This window comes from Vairimorpha ceranae, assembly GCF_000988165.1.
Source record: "Vairimorpha ceranae strain PA08 1199 chromosome Unknown NODE_6, whole genome shotgun sequence".
NCBI lineage: Eukaryota > Fungi > Microsporidia > Nosematidae > Vairimorpha > Vairimorpha ceranae.
In genome coordinates, this window is record NW_020169301.1 from 1 (window position 1) to 27,108 (window position 27,108).

At 23.9% G+C, this 27,108-nt stretch overlaps 13 protein-coding genes across 13 annotated transcripts; 6 read left to right on the forward strand and 7 right to left on the reverse strand.

The window, feature by feature from the left end:
• Window positions 1–1,825: 1,825 nt before the first annotated feature.
• Window positions 1,826–4,588, forward strand: AAJ76_60001826 (dna mismatch repair protein msh6; the record flags this gene model as incomplete). The annotated part of the gene is made up of 1 exon (XM_024476084.1): window positions 1,826–4,588. The coding sequence occupies one exon, from the start codon at window positions 1,826–1,828 to the stop codon at window positions 4,586–4,588; it is 2,763 nt and encodes a 920-aa protein (XP_024331859.1).
• A 570-nt stretch (window positions 4,589–5,158) lies between these two features.
• Window positions 5,159–6,322, reverse strand: AAJ76_60006322 (dna-binding sap protein; the record flags this gene model as incomplete). The annotated part of the gene is made up of 1 exon (XM_024476111.1): window positions 5,159–6,322. One exon carries the CDS (start codon window positions 6,320–6,322, stop codon window positions 5,159–5,161), a length of 1,164 nt encoding a protein of 387 aa, XP_024331860.1.
• Window positions 6,323–6,424: 102 nt separating this feature from the next.
• AAJ76_60006874 (hypothetical protein) lies at window positions 6,425–6,874 on the reverse strand (the record flags this gene model as incomplete). The annotated part of the gene is made up of 1 exon (XM_024476113.1): window positions 6,425–6,874. One exon carries the CDS (start codon window positions 6,872–6,874, stop codon window positions 6,425–6,427), a length of 450 nt encoding a protein of 149 aa, XP_024331861.1.
• A 475-nt stretch (window positions 6,875–7,349) lies between these two features.
• Window positions 7,350–7,664, reverse strand: AAJ76_60007664 (ribosomal protein l14; the record flags this gene model as incomplete). Its single annotated transcript, XM_024476120.1, has 1 exon — window positions 7,350–7,664. One exon carries the CDS (start codon window positions 7,662–7,664, stop codon window positions 7,350–7,352), a length of 315 nt encoding a protein of 104 aa, XP_024331862.1.
• Window positions 7,665–8,016: 352 nt separating this feature from the next.
• On the forward strand, window positions 8,017–8,295 carry AAJ76_60008017 (hypothetical protein; the record flags this gene model as incomplete). Its single annotated transcript, XM_024476126.1, has 1 exon — window positions 8,017–8,295. One exon carries the CDS (start codon window positions 8,017–8,019, stop codon window positions 8,293–8,295), a length of 279 nt encoding a protein of 92 aa, XP_024331863.1.
• Window positions 8,296–8,513: 218 nt separating this feature from the next.
• On the forward strand, window positions 8,514–10,346 carry AAJ76_60008514 (hypothetical protein; the record flags this gene model as incomplete). Its single annotated transcript, XM_024476131.1, has 1 exon — window positions 8,514–10,346. The coding sequence occupies one exon, from the start codon at window positions 8,514–8,516 to the stop codon at window positions 10,344–10,346; it is 1,833 nt and encodes a 610-aa protein (XP_024331864.1).
• A 460-nt stretch (window positions 10,347–10,806) lies between these two features.
• On the forward strand, window positions 10,807–12,252 carry AAJ76_600010807 (atp-dependent rna helicase; the record flags this gene model as incomplete). The annotated part of the gene is made up of 1 exon (XM_024476070.1): window positions 10,807–12,252. One exon carries the CDS (start codon window positions 10,807–10,809, stop codon window positions 12,250–12,252), a length of 1,446 nt encoding a protein of 481 aa, XP_024331865.1.
• A 210-nt stretch (window positions 12,253–12,462) lies between these two features.
• Window positions 12,463–13,224, forward strand: AAJ76_600012463 (hypothetical protein; the record flags this gene model as incomplete). The annotated part of the gene is made up of 1 exon (XM_024476081.1): window positions 12,463–13,224. One exon carries the CDS (start codon window positions 12,463–12,465, stop codon window positions 13,222–13,224), a length of 762 nt encoding a protein of 253 aa, XP_024331866.1.
• Window positions 13,225–13,669: 445 nt separating this feature from the next.
• Window positions 13,670–15,226, reverse strand: AAJ76_600015226 (sulfate permease-like protein; the record flags this gene model as incomplete). The annotated part of the gene is made up of 1 exon (XM_024476082.1): window positions 13,670–15,226. The coding sequence occupies one exon, from the start codon at window positions 15,224–15,226 to the stop codon at window positions 13,670–13,672; it is 1,557 nt and encodes a 518-aa protein (XP_024331867.1).
• Window positions 15,227–15,693: 467 nt separating this feature from the next.
• On the reverse strand, window positions 15,694–16,953 carry AAJ76_600016953 (hypothetical protein; the record flags this gene model as incomplete). The annotated part of the gene is made up of 1 exon (XM_024476083.1): window positions 15,694–16,953. One exon carries the CDS (start codon window positions 16,951–16,953, stop codon window positions 15,694–15,696), a length of 1,260 nt encoding a protein of 419 aa, XP_024331868.1.
• Window positions 16,954–20,276: 3,323 nt separating this feature from the next.
• Window positions 20,277–20,882, forward strand: AAJ76_600020277 (hypothetical protein; the record flags this gene model as incomplete). The annotated part of the gene is made up of 1 exon (XM_024476085.1): window positions 20,277–20,882. The coding sequence occupies one exon, from the start codon at window positions 20,277–20,279 to the stop codon at window positions 20,880–20,882; it is 606 nt and encodes a 201-aa protein (XP_024331869.1).
• Window positions 20,883–22,982: 2,100 nt separating this feature from the next.
• Window positions 22,983–24,251, reverse strand: AAJ76_600024251 (hypothetical protein; the record flags this gene model as incomplete). The annotated part of the gene is made up of 1 exon (XM_024476086.1): window positions 22,983–24,251. The coding sequence occupies one exon, from the start codon at window positions 24,249–24,251 to the stop codon at window positions 22,983–22,985; it is 1,269 nt and encodes a 422-aa protein (XP_024331870.1).
• Window positions 24,252–25,277: 1,026 nt separating this feature from the next.
• AAJ76_600026681 (cysteinyl-trna synthetase) lies at window positions 25,278–26,681 on the reverse strand (the record flags this gene model as incomplete). Its single annotated transcript, XM_024476087.1, has 1 exon — window positions 25,278–26,681. One exon carries the CDS (start codon window positions 26,679–26,681, stop codon window positions 25,278–25,280), a length of 1,404 nt encoding a protein of 467 aa, XP_024331871.1.
• Between the last annotated feature and the right edge of the window lie 427 nt (window positions 26,682–27,108).

A 27,108-nucleotide genomic window follows, 5' to 3' on the forward strand; every position in this document is an offset into this window, starting at 1 on the left:
TTTCCCAAACCTCTTAAAAAACATTTTTTTACTTTTTTGTCAGCCTTTGATTTACTTAATCCGAAGACAATACTAATCATTTCTACACTTTCTATAATTTTTGAAAAATAGTCTTTTATAAACACAAAATCTTTTTGCTTTACAGTTTCTAATTTAGCAATGTATACTTTCTTATTCTCGGAAGGAAACTAAATCAACAGTATTTCTTTCTTCATCTTTCATAAGAATTTGTGATAAAAACTGCTATTATAGTAATCATCATATATGAGGTTGTATAGTATAAGTCCCATTTGTAAATATTCCAAGTTATTGCTCTCTGGAATTTGCTCAAATCTTTTAAACCACTGTAAATCAAGGTCTTCTCTTAAACTGTAAATAATTTTGATCTTTTCTTAAATCTTCAAATCAGTGCCTTTTATTCCTTTATCAAATGAGTTGAATCTATCACTCATCATCTCTTCATGATTCATCATTGTTTTTTCTGCAATTGAATTCAATTTGGCGTGCTGCAAAGAAATGCGACTAGTCTTAAAGTAATACTCTTATGAGCTTAAGATTTTATCATTGCCGTCTGTTCCTTGCAGGCTTTTAAAATAACCCATATTTTTATTTAATAATTTATTCGAATTTTTTTCACAAAAGGCAGAAGTTAACATTTAAAATTATTTTTATAGTAAAATTTTTTAAATAAAATTAACATGCGATTGTTATACCACACTATGTTTTGCTCCAATATTGACAGTTAAAATTTGTTATACTAAACCTGTAGGACAGCTATGAGGCAAGCGTGTTAATCAGCAGTATTGAGATAATGGATTTGACATGTTCGTTTAAAAATTATTATTTTTATCAAATACAAGCGTTATACCCTTGATTCTAGAAATCAAGGGAACCATTAAAATCTTCTTACCTAAACTTATTTAATGCTTTTTTTCTTTCTATTCCATTTAAATTTTTTTTATTTATAAGTTTATTCCCTAATCCTCTAAAGAAGTTTGTAAAGAAACAATTAATTAGTTATAAATTTAAAAATAACTAATTCTTGTTTCTTCAAATGCGTCATCGTACTGGCATGCTATTTTCCCAAGAGAAGACTTTAATTGTGTCACCATTGTACTAATAATTCTCCATTCCCCATCGGTCTTGAATGATCAAATAGATCTCTCAACAAAAATCTCTCAAATAGATAGTTTCATGACTTTTTAGCAACTATTCTTTTGTCATTTATCCTGGTCAAATATTTTTTATGTTGTAGCTTTTATATAATTAAGCTTTAATTTTTAAATTTTCAATTACTTTCCACTCCTAATTAGAAGCCTTAATACTAGTCTAGAATCTTGGCTGGTGCTTATCATATTAGTGTGTTGAAAAGGTACAAACTAAAACGCTGAAATATATAACAAATCTATTTTGATGTAAGATTTTTCTGTTTACACAATAACGTTGCGCTATTTATTGCATAACACATCTTTTATAACGTAAATATTAAACTCAAAAAATCATATGAGCAATCTTAGTTTCCATCAGAAGTGATATCCAAAGATTTGATTTTTTAAAAGGCTTAAGTAAATTTAATAAATAAATAATTTATGTGCAATAAAATAAATGAACTTTGCAAAGCTATTTTAATTATTTCATTTCAAATTAATTTTCTTTTAAGCAACGAATAGTTTAAGAAAATCTTAGTAAAAATAAAATAAGATATTATAGCATTTTAACTATAAATTTTTCATACTACTTTATTTTAATTTACGACATGTCATTTCTCTGATCAAATATTTTAGATTTAGAATAAAATAATTTAAAAAATTCGAGAAGCAAGGGGATGCAAAAAAATAATTTAGAAGACATTATTAAAAAAAATAAAAATAATTTAAATGGAGGCAGTAAAAAATCTAATAATTGTAATAACATGTTGATGACTGATTCTTGTGAGAATTTACTAACTACGTGTAGCACACAGCCTGATACCATAAATTCTTCTCACTCTGATCTAAGAGAAAGAATTTATGAGAGTCCTAAAAAAATACATAAATCTACTTTATCATTTTCTGATTTTCAAATTAGCAAATCAAGTGACATTGAAGATAATTCAGATATACACAACAATACAAAAATTAAAGACACACGCTATGAATTTTTACTGAATATTAGAGATAAAGAAGGTAGGCATGTTGATGATGCTGACTATGATAATACAACACTTTACATATCAGATCACGATTTTTATAAAATGACACCATTTGAAAAGCAATTTTGGGAGATAAAAAAAGATTATTGGGATACAATAGTATTTTTTAAAAAGGGAAAATTTTATGAATTATATGAAAAGGATGCTGATATTGCTTCTAGTCTTTTCAACTTTAGATTGACAGAAAGGGTAAATATGCGCATGGCAGGTTTTCCAGAAAGCTCGTTGGATGATTGGATCTGTAAATTTTTAGAAGCGGGGTTTAAGGTAGCAAGAGTCGATCAGTCAGAAAATATGATTGCGAAAAAAATTAGAGAAAAGGGTGCTGTAAAAGATAAAATTATTAGAAGAGAGTTAAAAGAAGTTATTACACAAGGTACCATTTATGATAATAATCATCTCAAGACACCTTATGCAGTTTACACTCTTGTAATTAGAGAAAATCAAATATGTGAAAATGCTAATTGTACATTTTCATTACATTTTTCGATTTTACTTTTTGATGCTGCTACATTACAAATATTTTATAAAACTTTTTGCGACGATTCAAATTACAATAATCTGAAAAATATTTGTGTTAAATATATTGTTAAAGAATATTTGTCACAGAAAAAGTATCCTTTTATTTCAAATTACGTTAAACCGGATGATAAGATTTTTAACAAAAATTTAGAATTTCTTAATGAATCTGAAAATATATGTTACGGATTTTTGTACAATTATATGAAATATTTAAATCGAGAAAATTTTTTAAAAAATTGTCGATTTTTTAAATTTGAGTGTCTTGAATCTATAATGATATTAGATTCCTGTTCTATTATTAATTTAGATTTATTAAGTGATAAGCACAATAAAACGTTATTTAATGTAATAAATAATTGTAGTACACCATTTGGACAAAGAAAGCTTCAGTCATGGATGCTCTCACCCTTGTCTGATGGAAATTCAATTAGAAAGAGACAGTGTTTAATTAATTATTTCGCAAATATTAATTTATCTCCTATTATAGATATTTTTAAAAGTCTTGGAGATTTTGAAAGATTATTTTCTAAATTGCAATCAGGTCATTCTAAATTCCGGGATTTACGCACATTTATGGAAAAATTGAATCTTGTAGTAAAAATTTATCAGATAATTGAATTACAAATTTGTAATAAAAATGGACCAGCACCAAATACAATAAAAATTAATTGTTTTGTGGATTTATATGATCATAACAATTTAAGTGTTAGTTATGCACCTTTACACGACCTGAAGAAATTTATTCAAAATTACCAATTAAAATATTATATTAATAGGGAAGAAATTGAACCTGGGAAAGAAAATTCTGAAGAGATTGCCAGTCTTATAAACAGAAAAGAAGAGTTACATGCAAAATTAGAAGGATATCTTAATAACGTTAAGAGCAATTTACAATGTGAAGATATAAATTACAAAAATATTGGCAAAGAAATATATCAATTAGAAGTGCCAAAACATATTAAAGTTCCTGATGAATTTTTTATAGTTAGTGCTACTAAGTCATTTAATAGATATTATACTTTAAATTTAAAAAATTTAATTACTGATTATATTGAATTAGAAGAGAAAATTTTTCAGTGCCATGGATCATTATTTTTTCAGGCAGTAAATTGTCTTTTAGAATCCGAATCATTATTTTTCAATATTATATCAGATTTATCTACAATTGATTGTTTAATATCTTTAGCTATTTTTAATCACTCGATTAAAGGTTGTTTACCAGTAGAATTTAATAAAATAGAAGTTCGAGGATTAGGCAACCCAATTTATAAAGAATATGTTAAAAATGATTATATAGAAGATCAAAGAATTTTGATTCTTACTGGATCTAATATGGCAGGTAAATCTACTTTTATGAGAACTTTTTGTTTGAATACTATTTTATTTCACATGGGTTGTAATGTTTTTGCATCAGAATTTAAATGTCCTGTTTTTGACAGGTTATACAGTCGAATGGGTGCTTCTGATAATTTAGTCAGGGGAGAATCTACATTTATGGTTGAATTGCTTGAAACCAGTAATATTTTACGAAATGCGACAAGTAAATCGCTTGTAATTATGGATGAACTTGGAAGAGGAACATCTACCAAAGATGGAAAAAGTATTGCTAAGGCAGTTTTATCTTATTTACAAAATATTAATTGTCGAGTATTTTTTTCTACGCACTATCAAAATCTTGTTAGTTTAAACAATGGATTTTCTACTGGGTTTATGAATATTTGTATAAAAAATAATATTGTAATATTTTTATATAAACTTGTTAATGGCATCTGTGAAGATTCAAATGGTATCCACGTTGCTAAACTTGCTGGTGTTCCTGAAGAAATTTTATTACAAGCTGAGAAGTATAAACAAGAATTTAAAAGTTATAAATAAAGATTTATGTTATTTTTAAACATTGCAATATGGGAAGTTATTTACATATCTTAATTTTTAGTAATAAAAATTATGTTATTTAAACACTGCAATATGGAAAGTTATTTACATATCTTAATTTTTAATATAAAATTATTTAGATATTCAACTCTTTTTAACAATCTAAATTGGTTTAGTATTGTTTACCACATGTCATATATTATGATTTATGTTTTTTAAACCAATTGACATTAATAAAAAAAATTTTTAATGAAGCATTGACTTAAAATATTTTTAGTGGTTGTACCACCACAAGCACATATAAAAAGATACTTTTATAATTTTAATTTATGCGTACAAGTTTAAAAAATAAAGATTTAGTATAATTAAATATAGTTGAATAAAAGTAAAAAAAATATTTAATAAAATAGTAATAAGTTGTGGTATTGTACATGGATTATATTTATTTAGTTAATGTGTGTTAGATTCACAACAACCACATAATAATCAAAACATTCAAATTTTATAAAACAAACATTAAAAACAAGCTTTTAAATAAATATTTATTTTAATGATTTTTTAATTTACAGTTTAAAAAAACACATTTTCATATTCTTCATCAATTTGTTCCTCACTTTTATTTTCTTCATTAACTTTCTTATGTGCTGCATTACAAGCCACATCAATTTTAATAAGAGTTTGTTTAGCCCTTTCAATTAATTCATTTTTTTTACCTGTATGATTTAAACCAAATTCTCTCATTAGAAGTTTTAATTGATGTACAGTCACATTTGTAAAATCAAGCTCTTTAACTCTTTTCTGGAAATTTTTTATTATTTGCTTGTATTCGTCATTTAACTCCTTATTAGAGTTTAAAAATAAAGGTAATACACTATTATTACACTCTCGTTCATTCATTCCTCTTCTATTAAAAATATCTGTTCCTTGAATGTAATCTAAACTAGAATATTTTGACGGGTGTATAATTGACTGGTAATTATCATTAGAATTTTTAACATATTGCCATAAAATAGGATTATTTTTTCTCTTTTTTTTGTAGCCCCATGGGCTGTCAAAATCATCTGGTGGCCGATAGAATGACTGAGGTCTAATATAATTTTGAGAAGGATTAAAAAAGTTAGATGTATTCAATACAGGTCTAAAATTAGTATAGTAAGATGGTATTTTGTGTTCGTAATAAATAGATCTTTTATCTTCAATATCCGAAGGATCTTGTTTACAGAAGAAATTCTTATTATAATCTTCAAATTGAGAAAAAGGCATTTTTGGATGAGAATATTGAAAGGGCGATTGTGGGTACTGGAAGATTGGGGTTCTCATCTTGTGATTTATATTTTTTATATTGTCTTCACTATTTATAGAAGAATCGATAAAAGAATTATGACTGTTTTGTATATCTCTTGGATTTATTTGTGAAGAGTCATCTGTAATATTAAATGGATGTTCTTTCTTAGATTCATCTATTTTATTAACTACATTCTGATCACTTCTTTTATTTATTACATCTCCTATTTTATTAAATTGTTCTAATAATTTACTATCATCTCTTGTATTGTAAGGACACATGCTTCCTAAACTCATTTCTTCTGTACTTGTATCAAATCCCATAGAAGAGTTGTACATGCTTTTATGCATAAAATCATTATTAAATACAGAATCTATATTATGGTACTTTTTACGGGGACGACCTCTTGATGGCATTTCTATAGGTTTATCATCTTTCTTTTCATTCATTACTCTTTGGTATTTAAAACATAAATAAAATATTTATTGTAAAACGAAACGTTGTTTCTCATCATTACGAAACCATTTAAAAACCAATTAAAGTTAATAGATTTAATGGACATTTGTAACATCGTTACAAATGTCTTGTATTATAAGTTCACTCTTTTTCTTATAATTTTCAATAAGAAAAAAAGAGTTATTAGATTTTTTATCTAAATTTTTAGATGTAAAAAGCTCTTTAAATTTATTTTCTATGTTTTCATTAAATTTAAAAATAGTACTTTTTAAATTATAAAATTTTAGATCTAAGTTATTAATTTCATTAATCATATCTAAAGCTTCTACATGTGTAAATTCTAACACTTTCTTAGAATTAAGATCTTTTTTACATAACCAAGTGTCTTCTATATTATTTTTTACTAGAAATAATTCATAAATAAATTTTTCTCTCATTATATAAACTTGAAATGTAAGTGAAGCATAAGGTTTCACCCAAATTCCTTCTATGTGATTTTGTCTTATTTTTTCTAGTTCTAAAATCATGTACAAATTTTTGTGCATAAAGGGGGTTTATTTCAAAAAGTGTTGTAATGTTTTATGAGTTAAGAGTTATTTATGCAACAAGTGTAGTAAAAAGTTCAGTGTAATATTTGCTTTAAAATATTTAATAAATAGAGATTTATTCTTAAACAATTTTATTATTTCATACAAGTTTATTATTTCATACAAGTTTATTATTTCATACAAGTTTATTATTACATACAAGTTTATTATTTCATACAAGTTTATTATTACAATACAAGTTTATTATTTATGAATATCAAAAATACAGCCATTTCGACATAACACAATTTAACTGTTAACAAATAACAAAATTACAGCTATCCCAACATAACAAAATTACAGCTATTTCAACATAAAAAGATACAGGTATTTCATACAATATTTTTTTACAAATTTCACGTCTTAAAAAATTAACAATGTCAAGACCTTTAATAAAAAAACAAAAAGAAGTAAACCGTAATGTTAATATTTATTATAAACCCTTTTCCTTTAAAATGCTATTCTTAACGTCTTCCTTTAATTTTTCTTTAAACCTTTCAAAGTCATTAGACTTCTTTTTTTGATCTTTTGGTTGAATAAGTTCAACTATTCTCTCACTAGTTAATCCTTTAATGTCATGCACTTCATCAAGTAAAATAAATGAGCTTATAGGTGCTACCTCATTTTCTCCATTAGACTTCTTAAGTACCACAAATGTACTATCAATTATTCCTATAATGATAGCTTTCATATTTCTTTCGGTTTTTGTAATCGGAAATACAGTTCTCCCCAGCTCAATGAATTTCATTAGAAGGGGTAAATTTTTGCAAATATAAAGCCATTTTAAAAAAATGGTTTTTTATAATTATTAAATTATCAGTAAAAGAAGTAATAGTAAAACTGTCTAATTAATTAATTTATCAGAAATAAATTAATCAGACAAATCAGATATTTATACATTGTTTTTAAAAATTGAGTTTAATTATAGATTAACGTTTATCATTACTGTGATCAAAAATTGAAGTTTCTTACTCAATTTATATAAAATACTTTAATTGTTTTTTAATAAAATAAATTTATTTTAAACAAAAGTTAATAATTTTAAGGTGCATGAAATAGAAAAGATATCTAAAAATTTAGTGATAAATTTATCCCTAAAAATGAAGATTACTAATTTACAAAATGAAATAAATCATTTAGTATTCTTATATTTTACATCTATTGGTGTATTACAAAGAGATTGTCATTTAGAGACGGCACAAGAAATACGTTTAAATTTACAAAAAGAAATACAAGATTGTTTAAACAGAGTAAATAATATTTTAGAAGATGATGATACAATAGAATATCTTAAAGATAATAGTGAAGATGTTTTAAAATACAGTAAAGAATATTTAGATGAAGGATACGATTTTTTAGATTATTTATTAGATTTATAATTTTTCTTGTAAATATATTTTAAAAAAACCTAATAGAAAAATAAAATAAATAATATTGTATTTTCACGTAATTTATAATATTTGCATCTATCTTTAAGTAAATATTTTATTTTTATTATTTATTTTAAATAAATATTTAATAATTTTTTTCTTTTATTTTCAATACAATCCACATGTTTATGCAAATTTATTTAAAATATTTATCCCTTAAATTCTGCATGATTATAAAAATAAAAATTGATGAAGATTCCTCTTTAACATTTGACACTACAGAACTTCCTGTAGATACAGATTTTGATTCTTTATTTGAACTAATAAAAGAGAGTAATATTCCATCATCATCATTATTTAAAATAGCTTATGCTTATAAGGATAAATATGACTACTGTAAACAAATACTTGATTATGTAAAAACTACCAATCTAAGAGATGTAAAATCTAAAGCAGAAATTTTTCAAATGAGTCTTGATTTAGCACATAATAAGCCATTATATTTTTCACAAGAATATCCTTATAATTCTTTTTATATTTTACTAGGATATGAAAATATAAAATCTAAAAATTATGTAAAAGCCTTGGCTTATTTTACCAGAGTTCAGTACAAACTGGGAATTGAACTTTGTAATTTTTATTTAAACAGAAATATTGTTTTTAATAATGAATTATTAAAAGCATTGCATATCTTTAATACTAAAGATGTATCTAACTATAAAATAGCAAAAGAAATGTTTAAAAGGAATGTATCTAAAGATTTTTACAATGGAATATTTAATAATACAAAATCTATTGGTGATTATAAAATTCAATTAAATATTGATATTAAACTTAATACAATACGACAAGATTTATCTAAAATAGACTTATATGAATTAGATAATGATTTTTTTTATTATTTGAAAGGAAAAAAAGAACATTTAGAAAAAAATTATGATAAAGCAATAGAATGGTATAAAAAATCTTTAAATAAAAATAATAATATTTATGCAAAATATAATTTACAGAGAATTTTACAAAAAGAGTACATTGAAGATAATTTTGATTGTTATGAATATAATAATTTTAAATATTTTATGAAATATAAAAAGTGTAAGATTGAAGATTTAAAATGTGATGTAGAAAATATTAATCTAAATATAAAAAATTTTATTAATATAATGTCAGGTATTAAAAACAATCCAGAGTCATACATTGCAAAATACAAAACATTATTAAAAAATGATTTATTGGATATTAATACAATAAAAAATAATCTTATTTATTTTAAGTATAAAAATATTGATTATCAGGATCTTTTAAATGACACATCATGTGTTTTAGAAGAAGATGTACAAACACTAGTAGATATTTATAATAAAACAAATGATGTATATGTTAAATATAACTTATTTTATTTAACTAGAGATATGAAATATTATGATAAATTAAATAAGTTTAGTACACAGATACTTAAATTTATAAAAAATGGAGAACTAGAATATATTGAAATTTATGATAAATTAAAAAATGCAAAAACAATAGAAAACTACAAGGAATGCCTTGAAAGTTTTTATGGAGCCAATGGTATAGCCATTTGTCTAGCTAAAAATAAAAAGTATCAAGAAGCGCTTAAAATATTTTATAGTTTAGTACTTGATTACAATGATGTTTATATAAATATTGGTAATGTATACATAGCGATGAAAGAATATGAAAAAGGGATTATACAATTTCTTAAAGCCTTTTCAGAAGGTAATAATATAAAATTATTAAGTAAAATTTCTAATAATGAATATATTTTTAGAATAATACAAGAAGTGTATATTTATGTAAATAATATAGATCTTTTAATTAAAATATATAAAATATTTGAGATATCGGATATGAAAAAATACATTTTTAAATTATTAATTAATTCTAACAGATTGGATGAAGCAGAATGTTTTAAAATAGAAAGTGATAGTGAACTTATGAATATTTATAATAATAAAATAGAAGAAAGAAATAAAGCTTGTTATGAAAATAAGAGAAAAGCAGAGGAAATGGCACAATATAAAAAATCTAGAAATTTATAACACCAAATGAATATTTTTAAATGATAATTATTGATTTTTTACATTTTAAAATTTAAATAAATGTCAATTTGTTTTTTATACTACAAAATCTTTATAAAGTTATTTTTATTTATTAAATATTATTTAAATAAATATAAAGACGTTTGGTTTTACATGACAAATTAAATCTTGTTGTAGTCACTAATAAATCTTTCTATGCACATCACTGAATCTTTGCACGCATCAATAAACCATTGCACATATCACAAATAAATCTTTTTATGCACATCACTGAATCTTTGCACATATATTTTATAAATCTTTGCAGACATCACTGAATATTTGTATACACCACAAATAAATCTTTGCAGACATCACAAATAAATTTTTATGCACATCACAAAAAAATCCCTGCACACATCAATAAATTTTTGCACACGTCAAGTATAAATTTTATATGTGCATAATTTTACACCCATAAATGAAGACAGATGAAGAAATTTTACAAAATGAAAATATTAATTTTAATGATAAAAAAATAAAAGGAGGATCTTTTAAGACACTTAATTTACATAAACAGTTATTATATAACATCCCTTTTATTAATCCCACACCAATTCAGCGAAAAATTATTCCAATGATTTTAGAGCATAAATCAGTGATGGGCATTGGAAGAACAGGAAGTGGAAAAACTTTCTGCTATCTAATCCCTGCAATACAAAAGGCTTTAGAAAATAAAAATATACTTATTTTAGTACCAACAAGAGAATTAATTAATCAAGTTAATAGAAATATAAAATATCTTACTAGAAATATAGAACTAGATGGTATTATAGAAGTTAATACACCTGGTAGATTTAATTATGAAAATAAAAATATCAAAATTGATTTATTAGTGGTTGATGAGATAGATCGAATAATTGAAGAAAAAGATTTAAAACAGGAATTTAATATTATTAATGATAAATTAGAGTGTCAAAAAGTCTTTTTTAGTGCTACTAAACCAGATATTCATGTAGATTGTAAAATTATAGAAGTAGATGCAAAGATTAATGATAATATTAATTATAATTTTTATTATTTACCTAGTATTTCTAAGGAGAGTGTATTACTTAACACACTACACTCACTAAAAATAAGTAATAATAAAGGAAATAAGGTTATTATCTTTGTTAGTACAAAATACACTGTAGATTATTTACTAGAAATACTAAAAGATTATAATTATTTATGTAGGGGCATTTACAGTAGCATGGATAACCAAGCAAGGATAGGAAATTTTAAAGATTTTTCTAAGGGTTTATTTAATATTCTTATAGTCACAGATGTAGCAGCCCGTGGATTAGATATTCCTCTTTTAGATGTTGTAATAAATTATGATTTATCAGATGAGAGAACTTTTTTACACAGAGTTGGACGTATAAGAGGAGCAGGTGTATGTTATTCATTTGTTACATATAATGATATATTCCATTTCTTTAATATTCAAGAAACACATCTTAAAGATATAGAAATAGGACTAGTACCGAATGATATCTTAGATGAATATGATTTATCAAAATATCTTCCTCTTAAAGCTAAGACAGAGAAAGGATATGAAAAGTGCCTTAAATTTAGAAGTAAGGTAAGTGTACCAGAAGAATATAAAGATAAAATAAGTACTTTTACAGTACATAAAAATTTTAAAATTAAAGAATCTTTGTGTATGAAGTTACAAAAACATTTTAACAAAATAAAGAAAGAAGAGAATATTACAGTAAAAGATATAGATGTTATTAATAAATATAAGGATCAGTTTTATATTCCATATAATAGAAAAGATACTAAAATACATAGTAGTGCCTTTGGAGTAATGAAAGATGACTACATTTTGGAAAAGAAAGAGAAATTTAAATATAAACGTGCGAAGATGCACGCAAAAAAGTAAATAAAAATTATTTAATAAAGCACTTTTTTTATACCAAAGTACACAATTTTCCTGTTACTTTCTTTATATTTTACACATGTAAATTTAATAATGTTATCTATTAATTTTTTTGTGTAATATACAAAATCTTAACAAATTAGTACTTTTGTAAATTAAGAAATTCATCTTTTAATCAAATAAAACATTTGAAAATATTTGATTTTTAAGGCCATGGAAAATTTAAAAAACAAATTATTAAGGGAGGCCAAAGCACTAAAGACTACAAAAAAAATTTTGTTTTTTATTCCTGTTTCATCTCCTGATTACGAATCATCGGCAGAAAAATTTAGAGAAGTGGCACAAATGTGCCACGACAAGCAAGAAAAAATAAATTATCTTCTTGAAGCAACAAAATCATACCTTATGAATCCTGTAGAGTACAACAGATACAATACATATTTGATTTATTTGGACATAGCAGAAATATATGGTGAAGGACATGAAGCTATTAACTTCTATATAAAAAGCGGTGATATGGCACTATCATGTGATAAAAAGAGTTTGGCGGCCAGGTCATACGAGAAGGCCAGTGATTTAAGTGATGATATTAATAAAAAGATTGAATTAATGTCTAAAATAGTGGAATGTTATGATTCTAAAAGTTGGGAAAATCACAGGATTCATGCTTTAAAGCAATTGGCATTTACGTTGTTCAAAAATGGGGAATACGAAAAGGCAGCACAAAATTTTTTGTTAATAAAAAGTAGTATTTATAATTTGTGTGCAGGAATATGTTATTATTTAGTGGGTGTGGATACAGATCTAGAGGTTTCTAATGAACATATAGAAGTTTATGAAGCATTATCAAAAGGACCAGAGGAATTAAGAAAGAGCATAGAACATTATTTAGATAATTATGCAGTAGAAAAAGAAGTAAGAAAAATAATGGAGACAGTTGTAGAAAAAATGAGACCTGAAAATGATATTTTATAAATTTTAAGGTAAATAAAAAATACTATATTTTAATATTCAATTTATTTTTATATTTAAATAATCAATTTATTTTTATATCAAAACTTCAATTTATATTTTTATATTAAAACTTCAATTTATATTTTTATATTAAAATTTCAATTTATATTTTATATTTTAATAATCAAATTATTTTTATTGTTCAATACACATTTTATTTTTATATTTTAATACCCAATATATTTTTATATTAAAGTCTTAATCTATTTTTTAATTAAACAAAAACTGTCATAACTTTATAAATATTCATTAATTGTATTTTAAACCACGCAATAATCATGTTTAATAAATAATACTAACGTTAACAATAAAATAATTCTTATTATTAGAAAATATGTGATAAATTATTTTTTATATTAAAATACACAATCAAGTTTATATTAAAAAAACAAATCAATTTAATTATTTAAACCATATAACCTTTAAACATATTTGTATACAAATTATAAGGATGTCCAATAATTAACACTTCACAACTATATTCTGATATTCTCTTACAAATTATATCATTACCTTCATAATCAATATAAGGACATTCTCTTAAATCAATAAGTATTTTAGGACCATCCACTTGTAATATCTTTCTTAATTTATCATAAGTTAAGAAAAAGGCGATAAAATCTATTTTAACAATCTTATAAGTCTTTTGTACATCATTATAATAAATTCCCGAATCTTTTTTCTTGTTATAAACCCACATCTTGTAACCGATACATATAATTAAACAATGTACTAAACTTCCCATTATAATTCCAAAAATAGGATTAAAATATCCTACTACTAGAGATAATACAATAATAAATAGATCTATGTAAGATGTCTCCGGTATTAATTCTAAGAAATTAGATAAAACAAATGATCCTCCGATATATACTGGTATTAATGCTAAAAGTATATTTGGGAGAAACTTTCTAGACAAAGGACCAATATAAAAAAGACCGGTTAATGATAGACCACCCAAAATAGCATGTATTCTCGATGTACCGCCTGCTTTATTGAAATATATAGAAGTACAGTTAATAAAATAAGTAGGATAGCCAAAGAAGGCTGTTAAAAAGTTAGAAATTCCTTGAGTCTTAAATTCTTCATTTAGATCGGCCGGAATATTCATAATACTAGAAAATCCTGGTACATTTACCGTAATATGTATCATATTTGTTAGGGCAAGAGTTAATATCTGAGGAATAAGCTTAATTAAAAGTTTAAAATTAAACTTTCCAAACTTTAAAAACTCAAATATATTGAAACTGACAGTATTAGTACTTAACTTTGGTACAAGGTTAATACTTCTAAGCTTTTGTAAATCATATCCCAGAATAAAAAATATACCATGAAATATAACTGCTATAGAAAGAGAATATAACGGAATAAAGAATACATATCCTGGAAACCGTCTTTCTAAATAATATGCTAACAATACTAAAAATATAGTAACTAAAGCACTAAAATGAATAATAAGGGACGTCTTACCTACGTATATCTGTTTAAACCCGTCTACTATAAGCCCGACTCCTATTGAAGCCATTACCCCATATAGAGGGGCTTTAGGTATAAAATTAAAAAATTTACCCAATCCATACATTCCCATAAGATAAGATAACAGGCCAAACAATAAAGTACCGACAAAAACAGCGACATATGCATTAGTTAAAGATTCCTCTGCTGAATTACTATTCGCGTCACATATTTTATGAATATTATTAGTTATCGATACAGACTCGAATATAGCGCCACCGCATATTCCTGCGCGTAATCGCGAAAATCCACCAAACACGCATTGTGCAATAATTGTAGTTGAAGTAAATACCATCATATTAAAGTTCTCTAAATTTACACTATGTGATTCTGTTAAATAAAGATTAGATCCAATAGACAAGAAATCTAAGAGTGTTAGTGTATAAAGTAAGAATACAGACGAAAATATTGTAATTATGAAATTTTTCTTTTTTGTTATTGAAATCATTAAATAATAAGGGCTAATATTTAAGTATTAAAGGAGAAAATTTTGCATCAATTTTTTTAAAAATTACTGATTAACATTAAAATAAAGGAGTAAAAAAAATAAATGTATAACATTACTAACGTAAATATTATTTTATTATCTAGTTTTAAAATGTATAAACTGGAAGTTAAAAATAAATATGTAAAAGTGTACGAAAATTACTATAAAATTATAATATATCGACAAGCCAAATTTATCAATTAAATGGTTTTATTAATTAAAACTCTCACCAAACGTATATAAAATTTTGAAAACAAAGAGTTATAAATAAAAATACTTTTTTATATTTAATTAATCTTTATTGAAGTTAAATTAAAAAAATCCAACAAAAAATAAATAAAATTTTATATTAAATGTTTTATAAATATTTTTTAATTTAATGTTTTTGCTTAAAAAAATCTTAAAGTCTCACAGCCACAAATTATACATTATAAGTCAATAACATCAATAACATCATCATTTTCTAGTACTTCTTTTATTTTTTTATTTAAATCAATAATAATACCATTCATAACAATAATACCATTTTTACCACATCGCTCTAAAATATCGCTTACTTTTTTATTTTTACTTATAAGAATATTTTTACATGCATAAAAGTCTACATTAACTTTTAAGTTAATATCAGAACAGGTTGTATCAATTAATTCAAAATAAGGATTATTTTCTACAAATCCTATTTCTTCTAATGTCAAATATTTTGATACTGGTATACCATTATATTTTATTTTAACGAGATCAGCTTCCTCTAGAATATCAGCAAATGTATCATCTTTGCCTACGTAAAAAACACGCTCTTCATCATCACTCCTTAAAATTATTTTAGTTTTTTCACTAAAATTAGCAGTTTCCGGCATTAATATTGTATTTTTAGCTGATAGTTTTTCAGTAGTAGATTCTCTATTTTGAAAAAAGTTTTTTACTTCTTCAAAATTATCGCATGTGTTTAATGCAGCAGATTGTATTTTGTCCTCGGCTATAAATTCAGATTTATCGTATTCACTATTATTAAGATTTAAACTCCCGTAAGAATCATCTACTTTTTTATTAACATCTTTGGAATCTGTTTCTAGTTCATTTTTTAAACAAATTGTATTTAAATCGTTATATTTAAATTTTTTAGATTCGTTTATTTCTTGACTGACACTTAATAAATTATTTTCATGGCCATTCAATACAACAGATTCAACTTTACAATGTGTAATAGAAGCATTTTGATTATCAAATGTTTCATCTGCACTTCTGTGTACAGTTAAAAGTTCCTGTTTACAATATACATGTTTAGAATTAATATAAGTTTTCTCAGAAATAGATTCAGGCATGTCATGTAATGAAAAATCATCTAAACGATGTAAATTAAGATCTTTAGTACCAAAAGCAGTCTGATTTCGATTTACTGATAAATTATTACTAATATTTTCTTCATCCATAGATATTCTATTTAATTCGTTTATAGATGTTTTATTTAATTCATCTATCGACGTTTTATTTAATTCATCTATCTTATTGTCATTTAATTTTTGTTCCTTTTTATTACTTAAAAAAGAGATTTTGTGTTCTTCATCTGATGATACAATTTCAATAAGACCAGTAGGTTTATTTTTTACAGCTGCAGATCTTTTCTTTTTTTTAATTGTAGTTTTAAGAATCTCTATATCATCACTATCTTCTTTATTCTTAGATACCATAAAAAGGGGTAAAGAATAAGTAAATTACTGACTCATCTATGCAATTTTGTATCCACCAATAATTTAAATTATTAATTTTATAATGTAAAATATTACTTTATACTAGTTATTGTTTAAGAATTTATCCATGATATATACAAATTTACACTTCTAAAGATATCACTGATTTCTTGTATAATTAAACATTTTTTTGGACAACAAGATAAATTTTATGGTATTTTCACTTACAAATAATTTATGCGTAGAGTTTTTATTTTATCAATTTTAAAATGTTTTATTTTTAAATTTAAAAGTACTAATATCATTGTAAAGTTTATTATTCTATGCACAGAATAAATCTTTTATATTTAGTACAGTTGTAATTAGATTTTGTATTACAAACATTAAAACTAACTTTTTGAAAAAATTTTATAAATCCTCGAAAAAAAGATTAAATTTTTTTTGTGATTTTTTACAATTATTTAAGTTAAAAAATGATAGAGGTTTAAGAATAAAAACGAGCAAAAGATAACCAGCTATTATAAACGGTCTTTTTATGTATAAATTTAGGAAAAATGTTTTGGCGTTGTGTTGTGTCTTTTTGTAAGCCAAAGCAACTACTGAAGTTTTTATTGATCAAGTTAAATTTTTTGCTTGAATTTGATGGCGACACAATTATGATAAAGACTCCAGAGAAAAAAATATGCTTTTTAATAAAGTAACATTTAGCAAAAAACATTGAATTACTCTTTATTGTACTGAAATTTTTTTCGAGTGCAAACGACAAGATTTTTGGTTTTAAATAATTCTCATAGCGTAATGCGATTCATTAAGACGCTTTAAAAACAAATTTATAAATTTACAACCGCATTGTATTCTATATACAGGCGCAATATTTGCTAAAACTTAAAGGAATTTTCTTTTTTATCGCTTTGATTCCGATATTAATACCAGTATAGATACAAATCAAAAACTTTTTTTGTTCCTATTAAAATTCAAAATTAATCTGCTTAAAGAGACACCTTCAATTTTCATTAATAGTACATTTACTGTTGTACCATCTTCTTATTATAAACTATTTACTATTTCTATTTTATAAAATAATAATGTCATTCCTGTCGTATATGCCTTACTATCAGATAAGTCTTTAGATTAATAAAGAAATGTATCGTGTTCTATTTATTTTAATTAGTAGACATTCTTCACAGTTTATCAAGACCGACTTCGAAAAAGGATCTATTTTGGCTTTGATGCCAAGTTTCCTCGAAATTTCAATATCTGGCTGTCAATTTCATTTATGACATAACATTATTAAAAATCTAAAAGAATTTAACTTCTACATTAGATATTTTTAACACCTATTGTGTACAAATTTGTAAGTCTTTAATTGCTCTGTTTTATATGGATAGAGATCTTGTAAAAGACGTATTTAATAAACTTAAAAACCATTTATATTTTCCGTACTACCTTTCAAATTTTTTGATGAATATTTTTACAAGACTTATATTGGTTTTAATTTGCATGAAGCGATTTATCCTATACACATGTAAAATCATATCAATGAATACCAAACGAACAATGCATTTGCAAGTACTTTTGAACTCTTAACTACAATTTAATTTTGTTGATGTATAAGCTTCGTTGAGAAGAAAAAGTAATACACCATTATTTCCAATGATTGAATGCGGCATTTTTTTCTCCGTGGCACAGCGTTATGTTCGACCAGAGAAAACCATAAATAATTTACTTATTGAAGTTGAGTGCCAAAACTATGGTGTTATGTTTTTATTTAGACTAATAAATTTTCTTTATTATTTATGTTTTTTTAATTTAAGATTATAAAAGTGATCTCAAATGTCTGGCCACCGCATCTTGGTAGTTTTAGCTGAAGTAGAACCATATGTACAAAAAGCGGTGTAGTCAAAATTTATTTTTGACATTAAAATATTATTTCAAGAAATAAAGATAAATGAATGAAGAAGAAATGAATGCTTTTTATACTCGTCTGGTAGATGTAAAAATGAAACAGAATTGTATAATATATGGACAAAAGACAAGATACGATCATTTTCAACATTCGATGTTATAGGAAATGTTACTACGCAACTGTGGTGTATATTTAAAAAATGTAAACATGATTTTGCATGTGAATTAATATAATTTTTTTTATAGTTAAATACCATCATTAGACAATTAATAAATAATTGCTTGAGATATTAATTGGGCTTATTAAAACCTTTTGGGCATTGATTGTGGAAATTAAAGAATGTTACAAAACTTTAAGGAAATTTGATGTTTATGACAGATACATAAAGTCAATTTAATCAATATGAGGAAGGAGTATCACAATAGAAATTGATGAAACAGAAATAGATAAAAAAATAACCATAGGGGACATTTGATTAAATATTTTGAGTTTAGCTATGTACAACGGGCAGGGAAAGAATAATAGTAATTATTCGGGTTGTAAAAAGTTTTTTTAACGTTGGCTTTTCTTTTACTTATTTATTTAGATTTTAAATAAGTTATTTATTTCGACAGCTGTCAAGCCTACAATAATTTATGACTATTGTTCTAATCTCATTTTACAACTAATTATTTTCTTCACTTTAAAGATCCAAATACAATAACTCCTACCAATAATATAAAGTAATTGGAGATCATTAAGGAATCAATCTCACAAATATGCAGAACAAAAAAGCTATGTTATTTATATTTATTTATGCATATGTGCATTAGAAATGTTGGTGTAAACGTTACAAAAAAAATTAAAATATTGTTTTATACTATCTTTATAATATTCTTTATTTTTTATTTATTTAATTTTAATTGTTTTCGTTTTAAAATTTTGAAATTAAAAGGGCAAAAAATAAAATTTTTGACTAAGCCACTTTTTGCACATCATGTTTTACTTCATTTAAATTTTAATATTTCATTTTTGTTTCTTTATTTTTTTCTAATATGATTTAGTATTTATTAAAATTAATTGCAAGTTAAATTTTTATTAAAATTATTAAAAATATATTAACATGTCAAATAACTTAATGTTAATATATTGGAGTAAATTGATGGAATAAATATATTTTTATACTTTTAAATAAAATCATATTTTCTAGTAACGCCATTTTGATAACAACAAAAATAGATTGCATATTTAATTTTCATTAAAATAAATTGTAATTTAAATGTTATCAAAATGCATTGGAAATTGTCATTTTTATTCATAATCTAAATTTTTATTTTAAAAATAATACTGTCAAAAACACAGGTTTTGAATATATTAAATTGTTAATTTATATCTTAATTAATAAGATATATAAAAGAAATTTACTTTTTACCCATAGATGTTTTCTTTTTTACTTGGCTTTTTTGAGCACATTGGCTTTTCTGAACTCAGTTCGAGTGCAATATCGACTAAGATATCTCTAGAAGATAATATACTTGGACAGTTTAATATTGATGCTATACATGAAAGATGTTCGGTGGTACTTAAAGAATATTTGAAAAGCAAAGAAAATTTTGTGTTAATGGCTAAAACTTACTTTTTATTGCACAAAATTCCGAGAAAAGTATTGGAAAAGTTCTATATTGATGTTGTAACTGATTATTATAAGCGAGTAAGGAAATTTCCTTTCCCTGACAGCGAATTTAGAGAAGTTGCACGTGAAGCTTTCGATAAGAAAAAAAGTATGTTAAAGTTTCTTTTTTCCACGGATCATTTCGCCAAAGATACATATAATGATGCTGCTGCAACAGTCATAGGTGGTATAAAATTAGATAAAGAATTAGACGAAAAGCTTATTAAAGTTGTTCAAAGATTTATCGGAGATTTAGATGCAAGTTTGAGTAATTTTTTAGAAGAGGATTTAAAAATTAAATTAACTGAGAGGAAACTAGAATATAATTCATTGAAGCTTTCATATATTGAAAAGGCACTGGCTGAGATATAAATCATCAATTAAATATTTAAAATTAAAATTTTTCTGCTTAATTAATTTACTTAATTTAAAAGACTTAATGCGCCTATCTTTGTTGCAGGTTTGTTTATTTATCCGTCGCTTAAAAATCTAATATTTAACTTTTAAAACCTTTTTTTCTACATAGAATTTTTCTAATACAAAAAATAATGTTTTGTAATATTTAATTGCATATAAATTTTACTTTATTAAAGCTATTAAATTTAAATTAGAAAAATTGCAGGATGCTTAAAAATTTAGTGCGATAGCAAATGAAGTTTTAAAAAAAATTTAACAGGAATCTTAACGGATAATTTAATTAAGAAAGTAAGAATATCTTCAACAGACGTTTTTAGAAATAAAACTTCTTATTATGAGTATAACAATCAATGATCTACTATTAGATTAATCGAAATTCTTGAAACCTTTTATGATGCAATATATTGACACAGTGAATGATATCTTTAAGTAAAAGCGTTATTTTAATAAAATAAGACTAGCGAAATTTAAAAGAGTCTTTAAATGCATACGAATTTCAAAAATCTTAAAGACTTCGTGGATAAAGAATTATTGAAACACATATACATTTTTTTAGGGGAATATATTGCAAAATATCCTTAAGAACATGCACGACGTACACAAACGTTTTAAAACAGCACAACCCAACTCACCTAATAAAAAAACTAAATGTATGAGAAATTTTATAATAAAATATAAAACAAAACGCGAACTCAGAAATATTTAATAAGGATTTATCCAATAATAAATTACACAAATATTATTTGCTAGACAAGGGATGTAATGAATAAAAAAAAATTTTAATAAGTATAGGAGATTTCGAAAATGTAGAAGTAGAATTAATGAAAAGATTTTAATTTGTCAAAAAAATTAATCTTATAAAAAGCTATTTCAGTTCAAAAAAATAAGTAGGAATATGAATTAATTAAAAAAAATCTTAAAGCGAAATAGTTGGAAAGGAAAATTAGAAGTCTTATATATTTAAATTGTAAATTTTGGAACGCGATGTGGACTTTTTTTAAAAAAAAACTACAACATTACACTCTATTTTTCAAAATTATACCCAAAGTATGCGCAAATGGTAAGAATATTTAATCATAAAAATATATAAAAAATTTTGAATCTTGACATATATTTATTTTTTTAAAATTGTAAAATTTTCTAATTTTTTCAAATGATAATATTTTGTTGTGTCTGAAAGAATTGTTACTAGAAAACATGAGTTAATTTATTCTAAAAACAATATAGGACCAAAACACCAACCTTATAAACAAATCTTACCTTCTAATGGATCGTCTAAGATCTTTCCAATACTGTTAATAATTTTACGCATAGCACAATATTTTTTTATTTTCCTTTAGTTTTATTCAATTATTCAAATTTTGAAATAGTGACTATTGCAAATTTTAATAGAAAATACAGAAGGTACTTTTTTAATAATTAATACAAGCCTAAATACGTAACATATATTATAAAATAAAAAGAATATGTGGTATTCTTAACCTTGTTTTAAACGGAATAGCGTTAGCTTATCTTTTATAAAAATATAAAAAGTATGTGTTTATATCCTGACAAATAATAATCTATTATTTTTATAAAAAATAGATAGAACTTAAATATATCACGTAACATTAATATGACTTTCTTTTTCTATGAAAATATTATTTTTTCGTATAAATATAATTTTTTTTATAACCCCTGAAGAGTGATGATTCTTGCCGCCCCAGACTGATATCTGATGAGTATGCTATAAATCTGACTTCCTTACTTTATAATTTTTTGTTGCGCTTTATTTTATTAGATGATCATTTTATCTTCTAAGCTACTTAAGCTAATATTTATAATCTATTTTTTACAGTAAGATAAATGTAATATTAATAAATAACGTTAGCTAATTATAGAAAAAATTGTTTTCTTTTCTTTGTTAATTAAACTACAGCTTATTCTATTTATTGTAAATTATCTAAAAATACTGTCCAACACGTTAATAATATTAATTATGCACATGCTAAAATTTTTATCCTAAATATGACAATTTAAATAATAAACAATTATAAAAATTTATTTAATAATTAATTATATACGCACTTTAAGATCAATTCTACACTTTTCTTCTACATTCCTTATTTCTTCAATTAAATTTTCATAAATTTCCGTGTATTTCTTATCAACATCACCAAGTAACATATAATAATCCCTCTGTTTTAGTAAATAGTTCATATACTGATTAATATCTTCCATATACTTTATACATTTTCTAAATTCTACACGTAACATAAAAATTTTTATATTAAAATACAATTTATAGAAAAATGCATAGATAAAATTATAATTTTTATACTTTTTAACAATATAACTACCATTTACATTCACTTGCGGTATAGTCATATACAATCTACTATCAAGTATCTGATATTCTTCAATAATCTTTTTACATACTTCTTTAACAAATGCGCATTCTTTCTCTATATAACTAAATAAATTAAATAAATCTGTTTTACTTCTACATAAACTATTAAAAACGTATGTATACTTTGTAGAAAGATTAGATACATGGTAAAATGTATATCTACGTATAAAAACATTTGTATCAGATGAAAAGTTCATCAGTTGTTTACATTTTATACTTAAATTAAATATTAATAATCTATCAAAAAATTCTATAAAAAATAAATACATCAGCAGTGAAAAACTTAACATTATTAAATTACTAAATATTCTACCAGTATTCACCAATTCACACCTTATAAATATTAATATAAAATTAACTAAAAATCCAAGACAAAAAACATAGCTAAATAAAAAAGCACAGAAAATGCTTAAGTTGATGAACCATAGATTAAGAATTCTGTTAAGCATTTTTTTAGAGCAAAGCGCAAAGTATTTAAAAATACCTTCAATTTTTGTAAATTCAAATACTGATTTTTTAGTATCAAAAGCTAAAATAGTTCCATTAATCAAACACATAGAAAAATTTATACAAAAAATAATATTAATTAGTATTTTCTTAAAAATAAAAAATGAATTACTTTTGCTATCAGCAAATATAAATGTTCTAGTGGGGAAGTGGGTAGTGAAAAATAGTGTAGATAATGTATAACCACCACATAGCACTAAAAAAGGGATATTTCTGGATCTCGATAAATATTTCAAATAAACAGGCAGCGTAATCGATAAAATGTAAAATAATGTAGATGGTTTAAAAAAGACATTTGAAAAGGAGAATGGACGATACAAAATCTTTACATGAGAATTTACCAGATTGCAGAATATACATGTAAATATTAATTGCTGAATGATAGTAAAAGTAAAACCAATCCTTTCTTTCTTAAATATACTATTCATAAGGGCATATAAAAAATTAAAATTCTAAAAAATGGCAGTCCTTGTAGCATTCAAAAAATGTTATATCAGAGATATAAATTAACTACACACAATCAAAAAATATAGCATATACAAAATAGCACAACAAATTTTTAATCTTTTAAAGAGTTAAATGACACTTAATTTTTATTTGTAAATTATTTTACATGCTATTGGCTATGTTCTTTTATAAAAATTTGCAGAACTGATAAAAAAAAGTAGTTAATACAACTAGAATTAAAATGATGACTTACATTGATGAGTAAAAAAGCTATAAGCTGAAAGTATAATATTTTTGCAAAAAATTTTAATCAAGTTTAATGCTTTTTTTAAAAATAATCTTTTTTTGTAAAAGGCGATTGTTTTTGTTGATATAAACACGTTTATAGAAAATATGCCTTACTAAGATTATATAAAAAAATTATATTAGCTTTGTATTTATTAATTATAAGTAAGTAATTTTATTTAGATCTCTAAATTTTTAAAATGTTATAAAAAAATATTGATTTTTTTGTTTACTAATACGCTTAGGTTAAATTTCCTTGTTGGAAGTTGCTAGCAAGTCAGTAAGAAATTGCATCTTTATTTCCTTAAATAGTTATACTTAAAACTATGTTTTAGATTACATAACTTTATTGGTGTTTAAACGTATAACCTGTCAAAACATGTGATTTGCTTATGATTGGTCATAATGACCACAACATTTTTAATTTAATACTATTTAATAAGTAAAAACTGATGCTTCTTTTAAATTCTGGCTCGTATTTGTTTTTACCGTTTAAAATTTTTTAAGGCGGCTAAAATTGTAATGCTCGTTTTTCGATTTTATTGCCATTTTAATACCCAACGCCGTATACAAAACACAATATTAATACATTTAATTGCAAATTAAAAAACGTGCGTCACGAAGATTTAAATAAGAAATGCTTATCAATCTTTATACAAAGCCCAGTCTTAAAATAAAAAATATTTGTATTCTAAAAAGTATAAATTTCAATATAAGTTTATTTATAACTTTTTTATTAATGTTTCTAATTTACTATCTTCCAAAACATATCCAAGATCTTTCAAATTATCTCTAACTTCATCACAAATATTATACAAGTCCTTCTTATTCACACCTTCTTTTAGTGCCATCCTAATTTTATTCCTAAAAATATTAATTAATTTTGCCAAATTCTCACTATCTTCATCTCTTACTTTTTCTTCTTTATTAATCCCAAGTATATCAAGTATTCTTTTAACAAAATCTCTTACTTGATACAAAGTACAAGCACTTACTAAGTCTAATTTACTGTTAGTAAATGACACAAGTTCTAGAAGTGCTTTAATAACTGAAGGGGTATCAAAATTATTACTAAACGACACATCGACAATTTTACTAGTTTTAGATATTAAATCTAATACTTCTATATCATTTTTATTATAAATTTTACTAATATTGTTAATACTGTTTACATACATAAAAAAATTAAATATTTTCTTCTCAACGTTTTGTGCAAATTTTATTTGTTCTTCTTCATAATTCATATCTTTATTCCACTGATGATATAAAAATAATATACGTAATTGAATAGGTGTGCATCTTTCTAATATACTTTTTATAGTAGTAAAATTTTTAAGAGATTTTGACATTTTCAGGCCGTTAATATTTAAATGTCCTGTGTGCATAAAATAATTAACCCATGGTTTTTTCTGGTAGCGTGCTTGACATTGTGCAATTTCGTTTTCATGATGCGGAAATTTAAGATCAACCCCTCCTGCATGAATGTCAATATAATCTCCCAATACATCATTAGCCATAACCGAACATTCAATATGCCATCCTGGTCGACCACTTCCAAATAAATTATCTTTTTTCCACAGTGCAAAATCTAAAGGAGATTTTTTGTCCTGAATGTTAGGAGAATCACCAAGATTATTTACAGTTTCTTCTCTAAATATTGGATATTTAAATTTCTTTTTGTATTCCATCACATCAAAATATACACTACCATTACTTTCATAAGCATATCCGTTATTTTCTAAAATCTTTACATATTCCTTTATTTTATCAACATATTCTGTTACTTTTGTAAGTACAGTGGGCTTTCTTACATTTAGAAGTGCCATGTCTTCTAAAAATAAATTTGTATATTTTACAGTTATATCTTTCATAGACATGCCTGTTTCTTTACTTTTATTAATAATTTTATCATCAATATCAGTAATATTCATTACAAAGGTAACATTATAATTAAAATATTTTTCAAGTATATTTCTTATAACATCAAATGATACATACGTACGAGCATGTCCGATATGACTGTGATCATATACAGTGGGACCACAGATGTATATTTTTACATTATTAGGATCTATAGGATTGAAAATTTCTAATTTTTTTGTCAATGAATTGTAAATTTTTAGCATTTAAGGGTAAAATATTATGCATAAATTTAAAAATTTTTATTTTATGGTAGTAAATATTTAAGATACACAATTTAAAAAGTTTTTTGTGCAACCGCATTCAAATTGTTATTATTAATTGCTTTAGTAAATGTTGTTATCAAAAGAGATGTTATTAGAAAATGTAAATATATATTATCAGTATCAAATATTCTTTAATATATCAACATAGAGATATTTGACATGTTGGTGTAATTCCAACAGTAAATTATTTATAAATGTATTATAAATTTATACAATGCAAAGTGAAAGTATTTTAAACGTTTAATTCCCTAAAATTAGCTCAGAAATATTATTCATTTTACCATTTTAAATAATAAGATTTAATAAATAACCAATACAAATATGAAAAAAATCTAATATATTATTCTTATCACACCAATCTTCTATA